At 44.2% G+C, this 18,379-nt stretch overlaps 1 protein-coding gene across 6 annotated transcripts in view; it reads left to right on the top strand.

Annotated features, from left to right (window-relative positions):
• The first annotated feature begins 353 nt into the window (after window positions 1-353).
• The window catches only part of ADD1 (adducin 1), a 49,982-nt gene continuing 31,956 nt past the window's right edge, over window positions 354-18,379 (top strand). For all 6 annotated transcript variants that reach the window (XM_052641952.1, XM_052641951.1, XM_052641950.1 and 3 more), the window contains exons 1-3: window positions 354-504; window positions 5,329-5,543; window positions 10,426-10,588. In XM_052641952.1, the coding sequence (XP_052497912.1) occupies window positions 369-504; window positions 5,329-5,543; window positions 10,426-10,588 (514 nt within the window). In that variant the 5' untranslated portion in view covers window positions 354-368. The remainder of the gene's footprint in view (window positions 505-5,328; window positions 5,544-10,425; window positions 10,589-18,379) is intronic.

Here is an 18,379-nt window from a genome sequence, read left to right as displayed (position 1 = left end):
GGACCAGAACACTGCTTCAGGCTGCTGCTGGCCGAGGGCACCCGAGATCAGTATTGAGACCAGTATTGACTCCAGGACTCACCCTGTTCCAGTATGACGTCGTCTTAACTAATTCTTTGTCCAGATAAGTTACACTCTGAGGAGCGGGAGTTAAGGCTTCAGCATGAATTCAGGGGCATACAATTCAACTCGTCACACCGTCGCTCTGCTTTCCTACCTCCCAGGACATCTCTGCCCTGCTGACGCGTGAGCAGGTTTCTCGTGGCGTGAAGGGTGTTTGGTCACATTGACTTGTCTATAATCTCCGCTCATTTTGTACCCTTCTGCCTCTGGTGCCTTGCACGTGCTGTGGAAAGCAGCTCTGACGGATGTATGAAGCGTCAGGAGGAAACTGCAGAGATAGACACCGCTTTCCTCACTTTCCTGTTGACAGTTCCAGAGGCTGTCTGCAGCTGCGGGTGAGGGGCCACGGACACCAGCAGGGGCCGCCGCCGTTCTTACCACGTGAGCATGTTCGCTGCCTCCAGGCTTACTTCCTCGGCTTTCTGCTTTCTGAGCTCGTAGGAACAGTCAGCAACTGAAAAGGCCTCTGGGTCTTCTAGCGTTCGATTTACCTAGAGAATTTTGTTCATGGCCTCCTTGTTTCAGCCTTGTTTTCAGTATTATGTTTTTAGGAATTCAAAAGTACATCATGCGAATGGTTGGAATCGTTCTCAAAATGTCTGTGCCAGAAGGGAGATGCCAAGAAATAATTGAATCTACCCCCAGAGCTTTAGAATTAGCTCATTAGATGTTTTAGAGATGCAGAAATGTGTTTGGTTTCTGATCTGAGGTTTAGTTACACATTAGTGCGGGTGACTCATGCTGGAGCTGGGACACCTTTGCTAGGAAAGAATATTCCAGGGCACACTTTCTGTTATTTCCCGAATTACATTCTTGGCAGAGTGGTTAGATGGGATGTTAGTAGGAAAGGAAAGTTAATCTTAAAATGTCCTTTCATCCCAGTATCAGTCATATGTGTCTGAAAGAGCATGCTGAAATGTGCTCATCTGAAGGCAGATGGAGAGCAGCTTATGTAAGATCTGGAGGCACTTTATTCTAGGAGCATTTCAGACTCACACGGAGTAGAACAGTGTAGTGAACTCGGTTCATCCTTCGTCCGGTCTCAGCAGGTATTAGCTCACGGCCAGTGTTGTTTATTTTGTGTAACCCTTGCTCTCCCTCTGTCCCGTGCACTGTTTAGGCAAATTCCATATGTCATTATTTTGTCTGTAAACATTTCTGTATGTGTCTAATATAACCGTAATATGAGACCTAAAATTAACAGTAATTACTTAAAGCTGTCCAATTCCTGTTTTTGTTCAAATTTCTGATTGTCCTGAATGTCATTTTTAGATTTTTATTTTACACTTTATTTGAAGCAAGATCTGGCGAAGGTCCTCCTGAGACCTTGTCAAGTTTTAAGTAGAGGGGTGAATAACATGCTCTGATTTACATTTGGAAACTCTGTACTCACTGTGAAAAATGGGTTGGTGGGGGCAATGTTAAAGAAACAGGCAGTAGAGAAGTTAATGAGGAGGCTACTGTGTGGCCAGGAGGTGAGTGCTAATTATCTAGGTTAGAGCGATGTGGTAGAGATGGAGAGAAGTGGCTGAGGACGAAGTGTCCTGTGGGCAGGCCACACTGGTCTCCATGGTTCTTCCAGACTTTTGGATTCTGTTGGATGTGTATGTTTGCTTATTTGAAAGTATTGTTCTCAGATTTCATTGATTGGGGTATCAACATTTTAAGATTGGTGAAATGTTAAAATATTTACCCAGGTTAAATCATAGCAACTTTATAATAATTGCGATAGGGGAACATTCTTCTTAGAGGATTAATCCCCACTTCTCTTGAATCAGTTTATTCAGCTTATTTGCCATTGTGTCATCTTGTCTATGTGTGACTACAGTGATAATATTGACAACTTTTATGTAGTAGGATAGCAGATTATAGTTTTTTACTTAAACATGTTATATAATCTCAGGTACATTATGCTAAAGAATATTCATAGTTTCATAGTACTGTATTGAACAGATTACATTACAACCATTCATGTATTGTTGGACACTGATCTTTTTAAACTATTTAAAAATTATTCTAATGTTGCAGGAAGTTTAAAAAATCTGTATATTTTCCTTTTCTTTTAAAAAATTGTGGGTGAAGTAATGACTTCTTCATAGAGATTTTCCTAGAAAAATTTGCTGTCTTAACACATGCTTAAAAACTGCAACAATGAAACTTGAAGCTATAATTGATAAAAAAAAAATACAGGTTTTGTACTTTAAAAGTGGAATTATGTTTATTCTTGTTTCTTGGGCTCAGAATATGTATATTTTGACTTAAGTTTATAGACTTCCTTATTGAAGAAATGGAACACATGTATATTTAGTCTTCAGTTTTTTATCTAATCCCATTCACATGGCAATTTGTAATAAATTGAGAGCAATCTCTGCTTTATCTTTAACATGTTGGTTTTACAAAGATTGTTTTCTTTTAGTCAGCTCTGCAACCAGGAAGCAGGTGTAGTTGCCACTAAAATGTTCCCCTCTATCTTATTTACTGATGAAAATGATTTAAAATTGGGACTCATTTGGTAATAGAGAACTCTTAATACTGTGTAATCTTTGTATTTTTTTTTCCCGAAACATTCAAGTGGAACATTTTTATCATTGGCTTAGAATGGTCAGCTTCGTTTATATCTAATGAAGAAATGTCAGACAGCCATGAATAATATTTTGTTTTTTGGGTCCTTCTTATAGAACAAACTAGGTTAAACAGATGAAACAAACATTTTAAAGGATATGTTCAGAGAAGGGTAAGCTTTTAGGCCATTGGTTCCCTTATTATGTTTTATTGTCTTTTAGTCACTGGTTTTATACTTTGGAGTCCTTGAAATAGTATTCCTTTAAGTATGCTGTCATGTCTTTAGATTTCAGAAAAGCAGTATCAAAGTTGGTCTTTCTCTTCAAAAAAAGATGTTTTCTTCTGCTGGTTATTCTTTAAAGAGTTACTATTCAAATTGCGGTCAAAGTCGGGCACAACTGAGTGACTAACACACACATTCAAATTGTGGTCCAAGTTCATTGGCATTGGTGTCACTGGGAGCTCCCAAGACATGCAGGGTCTCAGGCTCTGTCTGATGCTGTGAATTTGTATCCTAATGTGATGCTTGGGCAGTTCACATACACATCAAAAAGCTGACAGTGCCAGCCCCAGATTCCCAAGGTTGGGTCCTCCTGTTCAAGGCATCTGTGCCCTCAGTTGCACCCCTTGCCGTCCCTTCGGGGACATTGTTTTCCCCACTGTGGTCGTCGTCATCAATTACAGCGCAGCTTAGAGGTTAAAAACACTGGCTTTACAGCCAGGGGTCCGGCATTACAACCCCAGCCCTGCGGGCCTCCTGCTGAGTGACCTGTAAGTGAGGAAGACAGTCGTGTATTGACAGACAGGGGAGGCGAGAGGATCACAGACGGGTGAAGAGCAGCGTCTCCCTTGCAGTTCCGGCTGCTTTCATTCTCCTTCCCCTTATCACGAATGCTATTTGAGATATCTGTTGCAGCATAACAAACCGTTCCAGGACTTTGCAGCTTAAAGTCGCTGCTTTATCATTCATATTTCATGATTTTGAGGGTCAGGGATTTAGGCTCAGCTGGGCAGTTCTGTTTGTTGTGGCATCTACTGAGGTTGCTTGATGACTTTCAAGTTTTTGAAGTAAGTAAGTTGTATATTCTGGATGTAAATATTTTCTCAAGATACGTGATTTGTAAATTTCCCCCCATTTTATGGGTTGTCTTTTCACTTTATATATCCTTTGAAGCACAAGTAGTTTAATTTTTAGGAAGGCCAGTTTATCTTTTTTTTTTTTCTTTCTTTTGTTGCTATTTCGGTGTCATATAAGACTGCCTAAGCCAGGGTCTCAAAGATTTATTCACTTTCTTGTAAGAATTCTATAGTTTTGCTGTTACATTTAGATCTGTGTTCCATTTGGAATGATTTTTTTCTATACAGTGTAAGAAAGGGGCACTATTCACTTTTTTAGCTGCTGATTTAATCACCTCTTTTAAATCCCTACTTTGCTTAGCCTCTGTGGCTTGAGGAACTGGTGCTCGCTCATTCTCCATTAAAACTCTGCCTGTGGGTTCTGAGATTATTTCCTTCTTTTTAATTTATACAGAAACTTTAATTTATATACCTGCTATATGCTGAAAGCTGCCCTGGATGCTGGTTCTGCTGCCTCTTCTTTTTCAGTCAGAATCTGTTTGCTTTTGGCTGGGCTAGGGCTCCGCTGCTGCACGGGCTGTCTCTAGTGGTGGCACGCAGGGGCTGCTCTCTAGTTGCGGAGCGTGGGCTCTAGGGCGTGTGGGCTTCAGTAGTCGCACTTTGTAGGCTCCAGACCACAGGCTCAGTAGTGGTGGTGCTCGGGCCTAGCTGTTCCACAGCATGTGGGATCTTCCTGGAACAGGGACTGAACCAGTATCTCCTGCATTGGCAGGCAGATTCTCTACCGCTGAGCCAGTGGGTTATAGAAGCAGAATAGAAATTGAACTGTCTGTGTGATTAGTAAAGGTGCTGTTTAGAGATTTAGTAGTTAAAAGATGAATATTAAATTATGCATTCAAACAGCATTTCAAATAAAAGGTTGGGATAAAAAGAGTGTAAAGTAAGTAGCTATATTAGCAAACTGTTAAATTTGGAGCCATTTGGGCATCTTTTCAGGTTACTCACCAACTCAAGGATATATTGACATTTTCAGAGCCTGATGTTACTGTTCTTTGAACTGAGAAGGTGGTGTTGGTGAGCATTTCCCATTTGTGTGAATACAGATGTATAAGCAGCTTCTCTCTGACCTGTGTGGAGAATCCTTTGCAGAGTCGCTACCAGTACTTTTGGGGGAAAATGTCAGGAATCAAATGTCTCTGGAAATGAACTGTGCTGCTGTTAGAAGATCTTGTCTGTTTGGGACAATGTGGTGACTTTATCTTGGGGTCAAATTTTAATATCTGAAGAGTTTGTCAGAGGATATAGTGGCTTTGTTCAGTTGTTCTGTTGTCTGCTGAAGAACAGTGGTAAGGACAGAACTGCCCTTGGTTGGTGGGAGGGTGGAAGATGGTGGCCCGCCACGTGCCTGAGAAGCCACGAGCAAGCACCACCGTCATGACTGTGCCTGCTGGGTCAGTTAGGGCGTCCTCGTGCTGGAGACTGTGTTTATCAGGCTGATGCGCTCATCGTGAAATGCTGCCGGGCACGTGTGCAAAAACAGCCCTTTCCTTTGCTTTAATTCTGCAGGAGCCGGGAAGAACTGTGCGATGAACGGTGACGCCCGGGCTGCAGTGGTGACCTCACCACCCCCGACCACAGCCCCGCACAAAGAGCGGTATTTCGACAGAGTGGATGAGAACAATCCAGAGTACTTGCGAGAGAGGAACATGGCCCCGGACCTTCGCCAGGACTTCAACATGATGGAGCAGAAAAAGAGGGTGTCCATGATTCTACAGAGTCCCGTAAGAGCAGCGCTCCCTTTGACCCGGGGTCCTCTGTCTGCTTCCACCTCTCCAGTTCATCTGCTCTGTTGTGTTTTTTTTTTTAAATTTATTTTTACTTTATTTTGCTTTACAATACTGTATTGTTTTTGCCATACATTGACATGAATCAGCCATGGGTGTACATGAGTTCCCAATCCTGAACCCCCCTCCCACCGCCCTCCGCATATCCTCTCTCTGGATCATCCCCGTGCACCAGCCCCAAGCCTCCTGTATCCTGTATTAAACCTAGACTGGCGATTCGTTTCTTACATGATAGTATACATGTTTCAATGCCATTCTCCCAAATCACCCCACCCTCTTCCTCTCCCTCAGAGTCCAAAAGTCTGTTCTATATATCTGTGTCTCTTTTGCTGTCTCACATACAGGGTTATCATTGCCATCTTTCTAAATTCCATATATATGTGTTAGTATACTGTATTGGTGTTTTTCTTTCTGGCTTACGTCATTCTGTATAATCAGCTCCAGTTTCATCCACCTCATTAGAACTGATTCAAATGTATTCTTTTTAATGGCTGAGTAATACTCCATTGTGTATATGTACCACAGCTTTCTTATCCATTCATCTGCTGATGGACATCTAGGTTGCTTCCATGTCCTGACTATTATAAACAGTGCTGTGATGAACACTGGGGTACACATGTCTCTTTCAGTTCTGGTTTCCTTGGTGTGTATGCCCAGCAGTGGGATTGCTGGGTCATAAGGCAGTTCTGTTTGCAATTTTTTAAGGAATCTCCACACTGTTCTCCATAATGGCTGTACTAGTTTGCATTCCCACCAACAGTGTAAGAGGGTTCCCTTTTCTCCACACCCTCTCCAGCATTTATTGCTTGTAGACTTTTGGATCGCAACCGTTCTGACTGGTGTGAAATGGTACCTCATTCCTCTGGTGAAGTGAAGTCGCTCAGTTGTGTCCGACTCTTTGCGACCCCATGGACTGCAGCCTCCCAGGCTCCTCTGTCCATGGGATTTTCCAGGCAAGAGTACCGGAGTGGGTTGCCATTTCCTTCTCCATCTGTTGTGTTTTTTAAAGTCCATTTACCTTAACACAGGAATTAGTGCCTTATGTATGTATGTGTATGGCTGTTGAGTTAAGTTTAGTTCAAGTCATCAGACAAAACAAATGAAAAAGTTTCAATATCATAAAAGATAGGAGATATTTATTTCTCCTTTTTATACTCTCTTTGCTTTTCCAGGAAGTCTGTATATATATTTTTTAAAAAATGAAGTCACTCAATCGAGTCCAACTCTTTGCAACCCCATGAACTGTAGCCTACCAGGCTTCTCTGTCCATGGGATTTTCCAGGCAACAGTACTGGAGTGGATTGCCATTTCCTTCTCCAGAGGATCTTCCCGACCCAGGGAGTGAACCTGGGTCTCCCGCATTGTAGACAGACGCTTTACCATATATATATATGTATATATTTTGGACCATTTAAAAAATATATATATATTTAAAGTATATATATTGGGACCATTTAAAAATTACTCTTTCCTCCAAAACACCTAGCTTCGTGCTGGGCATTTAGTAGACCTTAGCAGTCAGTATCTGATTGTTGATTGATTTTACCTTTAATTATGGTCGGCATGGGAACTACAGTCACACCCAACTAAGTGTCTCCTGTTTGCATCTTTAGGTAAAGTAGTGCTGTTTTCGTTAGCAAAACGTATGCGTTGGGTGGGGGTCGGGGGGTTCTGGCTGCTTGCCATTCAAAAGCCAATAAGCAGGCCAGGTTGGTGGAAAGGAAAGTTTGCTTTATATCAGATGCCAGCAACTGGTGGGCAGAGTGGTGGACATCTGTCCAAAGGCTGATTCCTGCCCCGCCCCCCGCAAGCAGGGGATGAGAGCTTTTATAGAGTGAGGGGGAGGTTCTGTGCAGAAACAGCAGTCAGCTCCAACAGTCATCTTCAGTTGGTCACCAGTGGTCTGACTAGCATCCTCTTGGTGGTTTTAGGTACAGTTAATCTTCAGTTCTGGGGTGCACTTGTTGCCATTTCTTTGTGGTCACTTCTTGAAATTGGCAGCTCGTGTCCTGGGTACAGTCTGGTTATCATGTGGTTAACTTCACCTGGGGTTTTAGCATCTATAAGACAGCTCACAGGATATGGCTTAGAACGTTATCTACAGCCCTTGAGAAACAGCTAAAGGTCCTTGACTCTGCTTGATGACTGTGCTGTTGTTATTTAGTCTCCTTTGACCGTTTTCCTTGGTTTCAGCATTTCTCCCTTCTCTGATTAAACTTACTCTTCGGCTTCAGTTTTCCACCGGCAGAGGCAGGCAGAGGACGCGGTGGGGGCGAGGGCCACGCGGGCCTGCTCCCTCTCATTTTTGTAGCTTGCTCATGTCGGTGATGCTGCGTCTGTGTGTGTGTCGCTCATTTTATCATTTTAATCCATTGTTTTATTTCCTTAATATTTGAGGTGTCACTTGGCAGGTAACTTTTTTTTTATATGTTGATTATCTCTATCTGCAAGGAATTGGGCATTTAGCAATAAACAAGGCGTGTAAAGCTCACGTGTTTGATTGTTATTATTCATATATAATTCCTCAATACTATAACTTACAGTAAAGTACACAAGTCTTAAGTACACACCTGGGTGAACTGTGACATGTATCACACCTGTGTAAGTGCCCAGAGCAAGTCTCAGACTTTACGTCCTAGTTAGGAGATGACCAAGACACAACACACATGACCCAGTGCGCGGGACGGTTGGCTGGTTCGATGGTGTGTGGCTGGCTGGCACAGGCCTCTCTGAGTGGGGGTCTGAACTCTGAATGACAGGAAGGAGCCCGCCTGCAGGGAGGGGAGCAGCATTCCAGGCCGGGGGAGCGGCAGGGATGGAGGTCCTAGGGGAGGAGCGAGCTTGGGGGGTGGAAGGGCAGCCCTTGCGGTGGGCAGAGGGAGCGGGAGGGGTGGGGAGGGGCAGTGGGGTTGCAGGGGAGGAGGGCGTGGTCCTAGGAGGCCTGGAAGCTCAGCTCACAAGTCTGTCTAGTTCAGAGCACAGCAGAGGGGCACTGGAGGGCTGCAGGTGGAAACGGCGCTTTTCAGTCTGAGTCATTCTGGGTTGGTAGGGAGAGAGCATCGTACAGGACAGGAGAGAAACCTGTCTTCAAACAGGAGGTCTGGTAGCTTGGCCAGGGCGGTGGTGGAGGCGGAGGTGGAGAGAGGTAGGCTCCTTTGTGTTTTATTTCGAAGGTGGGATAAGTAGGACTTGCTGATGGATGTGGAGGAAGAGCTGAGAGAGGGAACAAAAGAATCAGGACAACATTTAGACCTGGCTTGAGAATAAGTAACTAAGTGAAAATCACGGAGGAGAGAGTGAAGAAACTAAACTTTGAACATCAGGTGTGTGCCGAGCACTGTGCGGGCACCGGGGGTGCTGCGAACACAGTGTGTCAGAGTGCTGCTGACCCACGTGCCCTGTGGGATCCGGATAGAGGAGGACACTAGAGAAAAGGCCGCTAAGTCCGGAAGCCCCTGGGCAGCGTGGACACTAGAGAAAAGGCCGCTAAGTCCGGAAGCCCCTGGGCAGCGTGGACCCAGTGTTGGTGTTTGGGTTCTAGGAGCTGCAGCCAGGGGTGGGAAGCCCCTCTCTGTGGGTGCAGGTGCCACCAGTTGGGAGCTGTGAGAGGGAACCTGTGAAGTTGCCTTCAGGGTTCTCTGTTCTCCACAGAGTAACCGTGGGAGTCATCTGCTCAGAGTGGGCATGGGGAGTGGCGTGGAGGAGTGGACGAGGGAGGCGATACGAGGAACCGGGAATGCACTCAGAGGGGCGCGCTTGGGCCAGTGCTCACGAATAGAAAGGGTGAAGAGTTGAACCTGAAGCTGGGATTTTGCCAGATGAAATGGCAGGGAGTCAGAGCTGTAAGCAAGGGCGTGCTTAGAGTGTTAAACCAAGGGCCTTAGGTGAGTGAGGGGATGATGCCGGCTCGCCATGAGGTCTTAGGACCACGATGGGGTTGAAGGGAGGGTGAGCTAGACGCTAGGAGAGGGTGTGTGGAGAACATGTGCTTGGCTCTGAGGTCAAAGAGGGGCACGGTTGCTAGGAAGGAGGCGGTCTCGGGCGTGAGGGTGGAAATGGGCCCCAGTGAACGGAGGGAGAGGGAGAGGCCATCAGGGCTGAGAGGCGGGAGTGCGGCTGTTGGACCGTCGGGAGTTGGGACCAAGCCAGCAGACAAGCTCATTGATGGTGACTGCTTGCTGGGACCAGAGGCTGGGATCCAGATGGGTGTTTCCAGGCTCACTGCTCATTGCTAAGCTCGGCTCTGTATTGCACATACGGCTCATCCAGAATGCTGCTGAGACAGGCGGTCAGTCCCTTGTACTAGGGACTTTTTTTGTTTGCATTTCCCTTACTAAGTTTCAAGTTCCTTGATGGCAAAGCAGGTCCCCCCCGCCCAGTGTCTGTATGTTCTCAGTGCCTAGTATCATGTAATTTTTTGGCCTTTCATGTTGAATGTGTGCATAGAATTCCATTGTAAGGTGACTGAGTGTATTTAATCAGCTCTCTTCTGTTTAAAATGTAGAGTGTTACCTCTTTTCCCTTTTATTGGTAATACTGGAATGAACATCCTTACGAATAAACCTTTGAGCACATCTCTGATTAGTTCTTTAGAAATGATTCCTAGGAATAGAATGTTTATTCAGATTGTTTAGCTTTTACCTTGTTAAATTACTTTCCAAAAAGAATGTGCTAATTTATGTTCCAAGTAGTGATGTATGAGAATACCCATTTGCCTTTGCAGCAGTGGATGAAAACAAATAAAAAAGTTGGTCTATGTGATAGTTAGCCTTGCCGTGTGTCTCAAGGTGTCTCATTGTTTTAATTTGCCTTTTATTAGGCTTTCTGTGAAGAATTGGAGTCAATGATACAGGAACAGTTCAAGAAGGGGAAGAATCCCACAGGCCTGTTGGCATTGCAGCAGATTGCAGACTTCATGACCACAAACGTACCCAACGTCTACCCGGCGGCTCCACAGGGAGGGATGGCGGCCTTGAACATGAGTGAGTACTTTCTGACTGTACACATGCTCTGCCGTTTTCCAGGCCGAATTTCCTGGCTCTTTGTTATGTGAAATAGGTGCGCACACATAGTGTAACACATGGAACTGAGTTCTGTTTTCCTTTTTAAATTGAACTTTAGTTACAGTAAAAGATAGGCCTAAACATATCTTGACTCTGTGATAGTTGCTCAGTCATGTCTGACTCTTCTGCAACCCCGTGAAGCTTAGCCCACTGGACTTGTCTGTCCAGGGGATTCTCCAGGCAAGAATACTGGAGCAGGTTGGCATTCCCTTCTCCAGGGGTCTTCCCGACACAGGGGCACCAAGCCTGGGTCTCTGCACTGCAGGCGTCTCTACCGATCGAGCATCAGCCAGACTGGAGAGGGCGCCCTTTGTTAGGGGCCAGTGAGAACTGCTTTTTCTTAGGCAGATGGCGTTTTATTAATATGTGGCTTCTCAGACCCTTTGTGAATGAAAAAGAAAAAAACTAATCAGAAATAATGCTTGGGGAGAAGCATGTTGATTTTGCCTGAACTTATTTCAGCCAAGCCACCCTTTCTTATTTACCATTCTTCACTGCTGTTTGCAAATGAATGAGAAACAGAGAAATTCCAAAAGAAAGTCAGAAGGAAAATGTTGGGTGGGTGAATGTGAGCACAGAATGGTTAGCTGTGCAGAGATGGCGCTTTGCTGTGGCTGTTGCATTTGTGAGCGTGCATGTGGCCGGGTGGAGCCTGGGGCACCCTGCAGGTCAGCTGTCTCAGCCGCTGTGCACGGATCTGTCTGATGCGCTGGATAATGAGCTCTGACTGACTGAAGGGTTTGCTTTCCATTGGGTCACGAGCTGCCTGCTGGTTTCCTGGCCGTTCTCTCTTCTTGGAAGTTGATTGACTTTCACGCAAGTGATCTCATTGTTGACACCCACCGAGTGTTAAGAATCACACGTGAGTTACGAACTCACAGTTGCATCCCGAAGTTGAATGGTAGTCATTAGGTTTTCATATGGATTTCTAAGAGAGTCTAGTGATATTTATATGAATTGGATAATAAAGGACAATTAATATATTTACTCACTTACTGTGTTTTTTTTCTTTTATTTGCATTTATTTTTTGTGGCATTTGTTCCCAGGCCCTAAGTTTTTGCTTGTTCAGTTTCTTCTGGGGTATCTTTTTCTTCTCTGCAACCTTTTCTCCTGGTTTAGGAACACTGTACTTTTTTTCAGTAAGGATCATGTCAGTATGGCAGGGAGAATTCGTGTATGGGTTGATCCGACCATGAGCTCTGGAAGTCCTGGGGGCTTTGTTCACCTGGATGTGCTCAGTGACCAGAGAGTCTGCATCAAGCCCCTTAAGTTCAGCATCACTCCCTGCAGTTTTGAGCATGTGCAGGAAAAGCTCAGCACTCTTTCTGGGCCCCCGACCCTGGATCCAGCCCCACTCTTTGACCTGAGCGCACCTCCCCGCTCCATCATTGTGATGTCGTCAGGATGGCGTGCTGCTTCTTCAGAGGGACGTCCTTCAGATATTCCGTGGCTTTTCGGATATCATGCCCTTAATCGCTGGGGCAGTTTCATGACTGTTCAAAGTACATAAAGATTTGAACTCTTGATTTGCTTGATTTTGTGGGGTTTTCTGGGTCAAATGAATAGGGAACCATTTTTAGAGGTTACCTCAGGCTGCTTACCAGAAAAGCATGTATTGTCTTATAATCAGAGATAAAGGAAATTTTCATAGTGCTACACCAAAAAAAGAAGGAAGAAAAGATTATAGTTTTAATTGTATCTAATAGTTTGTCTCTTAAATATAAAATTTTTATACAAATGTTAACCTTTGTTGTGGAATATAGCATATGTAGGTGGTGTAGGACAAATATAAATATGATTTATGAACGGCTTTAAGGTGAGCTCCTTTATAACCAGTACCTTGGTTAAGAATTAAACTTTCATTGGTGGCTTGCCCTGCCCCTGTTAGCCCTCTTAAAAGGGAATTACCATCTTGACTTGAATGGTGTCACTGCTTTGCTTTTCTTTATAGTTTTATCATCCAAATGGTTATCCTTAATCTCGATGGTTTGCTGCTGCTGCTAAGTCGCTTCAGTCATATCTGACTCTGTGCGACCCCATAGACGGCAGCCCACCAGGCTCTGCCGTCCCTGGGATTCTCCAGGCAAGAACACTGGAGCTGGTTGCCATTTCCTTCTCCAGTGCATGAAAGTGGAAAGTGAAAGGGAAGTCACTCAGTTGTGTCTGACTCTCAGAGACCCCATGGACTGCAGCCCACCAGGCTCCTCTGTCCATGGGATTTTCCAGGCACGAGTACTGGCGTGGGCTGCCATCGCCTTCTCCGGCTCGATGGTTTAATGTTTGTCTTTTTTACTTGCTGTCTTGTAAGCATTTTTAAAGCTGCAGATTGCCCTTCTCTCTCTCTTTTTCTCCTCACACTTTAAAGAAAATGGGGTTCATTGACCTGTAGAGTTTCCTGCAGTCTCGCATTCTGCTGACTCCATCTCCGTGGTGCTAACACGTCCCTTTTGCCTCTTGCGTTTGTGGTGATTGGTGGCTGGGTCTGGAGGCCTGGGTGTGTCTGGACTCTGCTCTTTGGTGAGCCCGCCAGATGGGCGTCGCTGTGCTCCCTCTGCAGCTGCGTGCCTGCTCGTTGCCATCTGTCTCGGAGCAGCCCTGCGTGCTCGGTGCCAGGGCCCATTAATTTAACAAAAGCTCCAAGATGGGGGTGTTTTAGTTCTGTCAGTTCCTTCTGTATTTACTAATTAGAATACTTGTGTAAAGAGAACCTTCCCTGGGAAATGGTGAGTGACCAGCGTGGGCGCTGCCGCCTCCTGTCGCTCAGCACATGACTGCGGGAACTCGGTGCGAAGCCGTCCATAGGCGGCCTGCTTCTTGGTCAGGGTTTCATACGAAGCAGAGCAGTGTCCTTGCTGCAGTCGTTTGGAAACCAGCGCTCAGTCCGCACATAGAATGAAGCTTCCTCTCAGCTCTTTTGCTTACCCCATGGTACAGTTCATATAGGAAGAGTTCAGTTCAGTTGCTCAGTTGTGTCCAAATCTTTGTGACCCCATGGACTGCAGCACGCCAGGCCTCCCTGTCCATCATCATCTCCCGGAGCTTGTCAAACTCCTGTCCATCGAGTCGGTGATGCCATCCAGCCATCTCATCCTCTGTCGCCCCCTCTCCTCCCGCCTTCAATCCCTCCTAGCATCAGGGTCTTTTCCAGTGTGTCCATTCTTTGCGTGAGGTGGCCAAAGTATTGGAGCTTCAGCTTCAGCATCAGTCCTTCCAATGAACACCCAGGACTGATCTCCTTTAGGATGGACTGGTTGGATCTCCTTGCAGTCCAAGGGACTTGCAAGCTTCAAAAGCATCTATTCTTCGGTGCTCAGTTTTCCTTATGGTCCAGCTCGCTCATCCGTACATGACTGCTGGAAAAAAACCCTTTTCAAAGTGAGAGAGGTTGGTTTCCTGTCACACTTCTAAAGTCGCCGATTATTGTTTCTTTGGTAGTATTTTGGATGCATGGACTTAAATACATTCAACGTGTTTGAAAGCATTGCAGTTCCCTCTTCTGATGCAGCAGCCTTTGACGGGAGAGATCCTGAGCCGGTTACTCCGACACCGTCCACCCGGCCCTGTGGGCGGTGTTCTAGGCTCATTGTGTACGTTTCTTGCCCCACATCTGGAGTCAGCCATTTCTCTAAGAAACCTTGATTTCTTTTTGTGAAAAATGAAATTTTAGTCTGGGTGCTAGGAATGCTTTTTGCTGCTGACTGGTCAGTCATTTTTTCTAGTCCTTTTTAGTGGATAAAGATAGGAAATATATATTACCTGGTGATTCATATACTATGTTGATGCATTGGAATTGTAGGTATAATCGTAAATATGTAGAAATCATAATTTCAGTTAAAATTCAGGTCTAAGGGGTTTTTTATTTAACCTTTTCTATCTAACATTTGTTTTCCTTTCTTCTCCAAGAGTTCTGGTTCTCTAGGACAGGAGGAGAACAAATGTTGAATATTACATAATAACTCATTTGGTTTTTCCCACATAGCACATACAGTATCAGTCCTATACCAGTATGTTCTCTGTTCATGTTTTAAACTAGTCTGTGTGGTCAGAGCATGTAACCGTTGCATGTTATGGTCTTCCCTTATTACGATTCATTTAGTGTCAACAGTTGATAATTTAATCCTGTGAATCAGTCTGTGTGATCAGTCACGTCCAACTCTCTGCGACCCAGAGGACTGTAGCCCACCATTTTCCTGGCAGGAGGACTGGAGTGGATTGCCATTTCCTACTCCAGGGGATCCTCCCGATTCAGGAATCGAAGCCGCGTCTCCTGCGTTGGCAGACGGATTCTTGATCACTTAGGGCCACCTTGGAAGTTTAATCCTGTAATAAATGTATATTTAATGCTCACCACCAGTCTTTGTGTACCCTGAGACAGTTTGGTTGTCTGAAGTTCCTTTTATAGTAAATTTCTCAGAAAACACTTCTGGGAAGGACTTCTGAGTTCTTGCATTGTGGCCTTTACGTGTCAGTGTTAATTTCGTTTACTTAGTTTGGTATAAAATCATTGACTCACATTTTCCTGTTTTGTGTATCTTAAATACATAATTCATTTTCTTGGAATTTGAAAACAGTATTTCTGTATAAGTTATTTGATTTCTTTCCTTGATGGTTGACTTTTTTTTTTCTTTAGAGTCCAGAAATTTTGCCAGAATATGCCTTGGTATTGATCCTTCTCGATCACTATTCTCGATAATGAGCCCGTCCATTCCAAATCTTTGTTATTTTCAGAGTGTTTTCTTGAGTTAGTTTTTAATATTTGTTCACTTGCTTTTGTTTCCTACTATACCCATTGAATTTTGTTTGTTGGATTTTCTTTGTCTTAACTGTCACTTTTTTTCAGGTCTTTTTTTTTTTTTTTTATTACTTTCTTCATTTCTTTATGATTTAAAAAGTTTTTCTTCTTTCTCACCTTTATGCTCCATTTTAGTATTTATTTTTTAAAGTGTTTTTCATTTATATCTAATTACGTTTACATTCCATCCCTCATTTCTGAATTTTTCCAATCATATTAAAATTTTTTCATACCTTCCCTAGTGGCTCAGATGGTAAAGAATCTGCTTGCAATGCAGGAGACCTGGATTTGATCCCTGGGTTGGAAAGGTCCCCTGGAGAAGGGGATGGCAACTCAACTCCAGTATTCTTGCCTGGGAAATCCCATTGACAGAGGAGCCTGGTGGGCTATAGTTGAAGGGTTGCAAAGAGTCAGACACGACTGAGCAACTAATGCTTTCACTTTCATTATTAATGCTTTTATTTTTTATGAAATAATAGGTTGTAGTTTTCATTTGTTTTGTGGTCGTTTCTTTCTTGTGTGCTTTCATTATGTGTAGGAATGTGATTTTGTTCCTTTTTCTTTTAATAGTTTTTGTGTGGTATTTGATCATGATGTTTTTCTGTTTATTTTTACATGAATTTAATTTTCCGGGAGGGCTCTGGTTCAGGAATGCTGACTCTAGGGCTCCCTCTTGTGCTGTTTTTGTGAAGTGCTAAACTATGGCGGTGCTGAAGCGTTCAACGCTCCTTCTGTCTATCTGGGTCTTTTCTTTTGTTTTCTCTTCTCACTCCCATACTCCCCTCCCCTTTAGGGAGTCCTGTGCAAGTCACTTTGGGTTCCAGTTTCCACAGATTATTTTCTCTGTACTTTTGCTTGAGATAGTTCATAATTCATCGGTTCAGTTCAGTTCACTTCAGTCGCTCAGTCGTGTCCGACTCTTTGCGACCCCATGAATCGCAGCATGCCAGGCCTCCCTGTCCATCACCAACTCCCGGAGTTCACTCGGACTCACGTCCATCGAGTCCGTGATGCCATCCAGCCATCTCATCCTCTGTCGTCCCCTTCTCCTCCTGCCCCCAATCTCTCCCAGCATCAGAGTCTTTTCCAGTGAGTCAACTCTTCGCATGAGGTGGCCAAAGTACTGGAGTTTCAGCTTCAGCATCATTCCCTCCAAAGAAATCCCAGGGCTGATCTCCTTCAGAATGGACTGGTTGGATCTCCTTGCAGTCCAAGGGACTCTCAAGAGTCTTCTCCAACACCACAGTTCAAATCATCAATTCTTTGGTGTTAAGCTTTCTTCACAGTCCAACTCTCACATCCATTCATGACCACTGGAAAAACCATAGCCTTGACTAGACGGACCTTAGTCGGCCAAGTAATGTCTCTGCTTTTGAATATGCTATCTAGGTTGGTCGTAACTTTTCTTCCAAGGAGTAAGCGTCTTTTTATTTCATGACTGCAGTCACCATCTGCAGGGATTTTGGAGCCCCCTAAAAAATAAAGTCGGACACTGTTTCCACTGTTTCCCCATCTATTTCCCATGAAGTGGTGGGACCAGATGCCATGATCTTCGTTTTCTGAATGTTGAGCTTTAAGCCAACTTTTTCACTCTGCTCTTTCACTTTCATCAAGAGGCTTTTTAGTTCCTCTTCACTTTCTGCCATGAGGGTGGTATCACCTGCACATCTGAGGTTATTGATATTTCTCCCGGCAATCTTGATTCCAGCTTGTGTTTCTTCCAGTCCAGTGTTTCTCATGATGTACTCTGCATATAAGGTAAATAAGCAAGGTGACAATATATAGCCTTGACGTACTCCTTTTCCTGTTTGGAACCAGTCTGTTGTTCTATGTCCACTTCTAACTGTTGCTTGCTGACCTGCATACAGATTTCTCAAGAGGCAGGTCTGGTATTCCCATCTCTTTCAGAATTTTCCACAGTTTCTTGTGATCCACACAGTCAGAGGCTTTGGCATAGTCAATAAAGCAGAAATAGATGTTTTTTTGGAACTCTCTTGCTTTTTCCATGATCCAGCGGATGTTGGCAATTTGATCTCTGGTTCCTCTGCCTTTTCTAAAACCAGCTTGAACATCAGGGAGTTCACGGTTCACGTATTGCTGAAGCCTGGCTTGGAGAATTTTGAGCATTACTTTACTAGCATGTGAGATGAGTGCAATTGTGCGGTAGTTTGAGCATTCTTTGGCATTGCCTTTCTTTGGAATTGGAATGAAAACTGACCTTTTCCAGTCCTGTGGCCACTGCTGAGTTTTCCAAATTTGCCGGCATATTGAGTGCAGCACTTTCACAGCATCCTGAAAGATGATGCTGTGAGTGATCACATCATCGTGATTATCCGGGTCGTGAAGATCTTTTTTGTACAGTTCTTCTGTGTATTCTTGCCACCTCTTCTTAATATCTTCTGCATAATTCATACTTAAAATCAAATCAGCAGTATATAACAGGGAAAATCCCCTGGAGGAGGGCATGGGTACCCAATCCAATATTCTTGCCCGGAGAATCCCATGAACAGAGGAGCCTGGTAGACTGCAGTCCGTAGGGTCGCAGAGAGTTAGACATGACTGCGTCGACTTAGCAGACAGTTGGTAACAGGGATAGCTGTGTCATGAGCAAGCATGATCATGCAGTCGAGTACTTTCTTTTTCTCCCTCTCCTGTGTGTGTTTTTGCGTATTTTCTTCATTCTTGCCTCGTTTCACTAGTTAGAGTCCCTAGTATGGTACTTGTTAAGAGTACAGGAGTATACATACGTCCTTGCATTGTTCTGATCTCAGGAGTGAGCATCGTCATCATTTTGTTTGATATTTTTAATAGTTTTTTTGTATATGTCCCTTATCAAATTAAGGTTATTCCCTTCTATGCCTAAATTGTTAAGAGATTTTATACCAAATGAATGTTGAATTTTGCAAAATGCTTTTTC

This window comes from Budorcas taxicolor, chromosome 6 (assembly GCF_023091745.1).
Source record: "Budorcas taxicolor isolate Tak-1 chromosome 6, Takin1.1, whole genome shotgun sequence".
NCBI classification, from domain to species: Eukaryota; Metazoa; Chordata; class Mammalia; order Artiodactyla; family Bovidae; genus Budorcas; species Budorcas taxicolor.
This window is presented reverse-complemented; position numbering and strand designations above follow the sequence as displayed.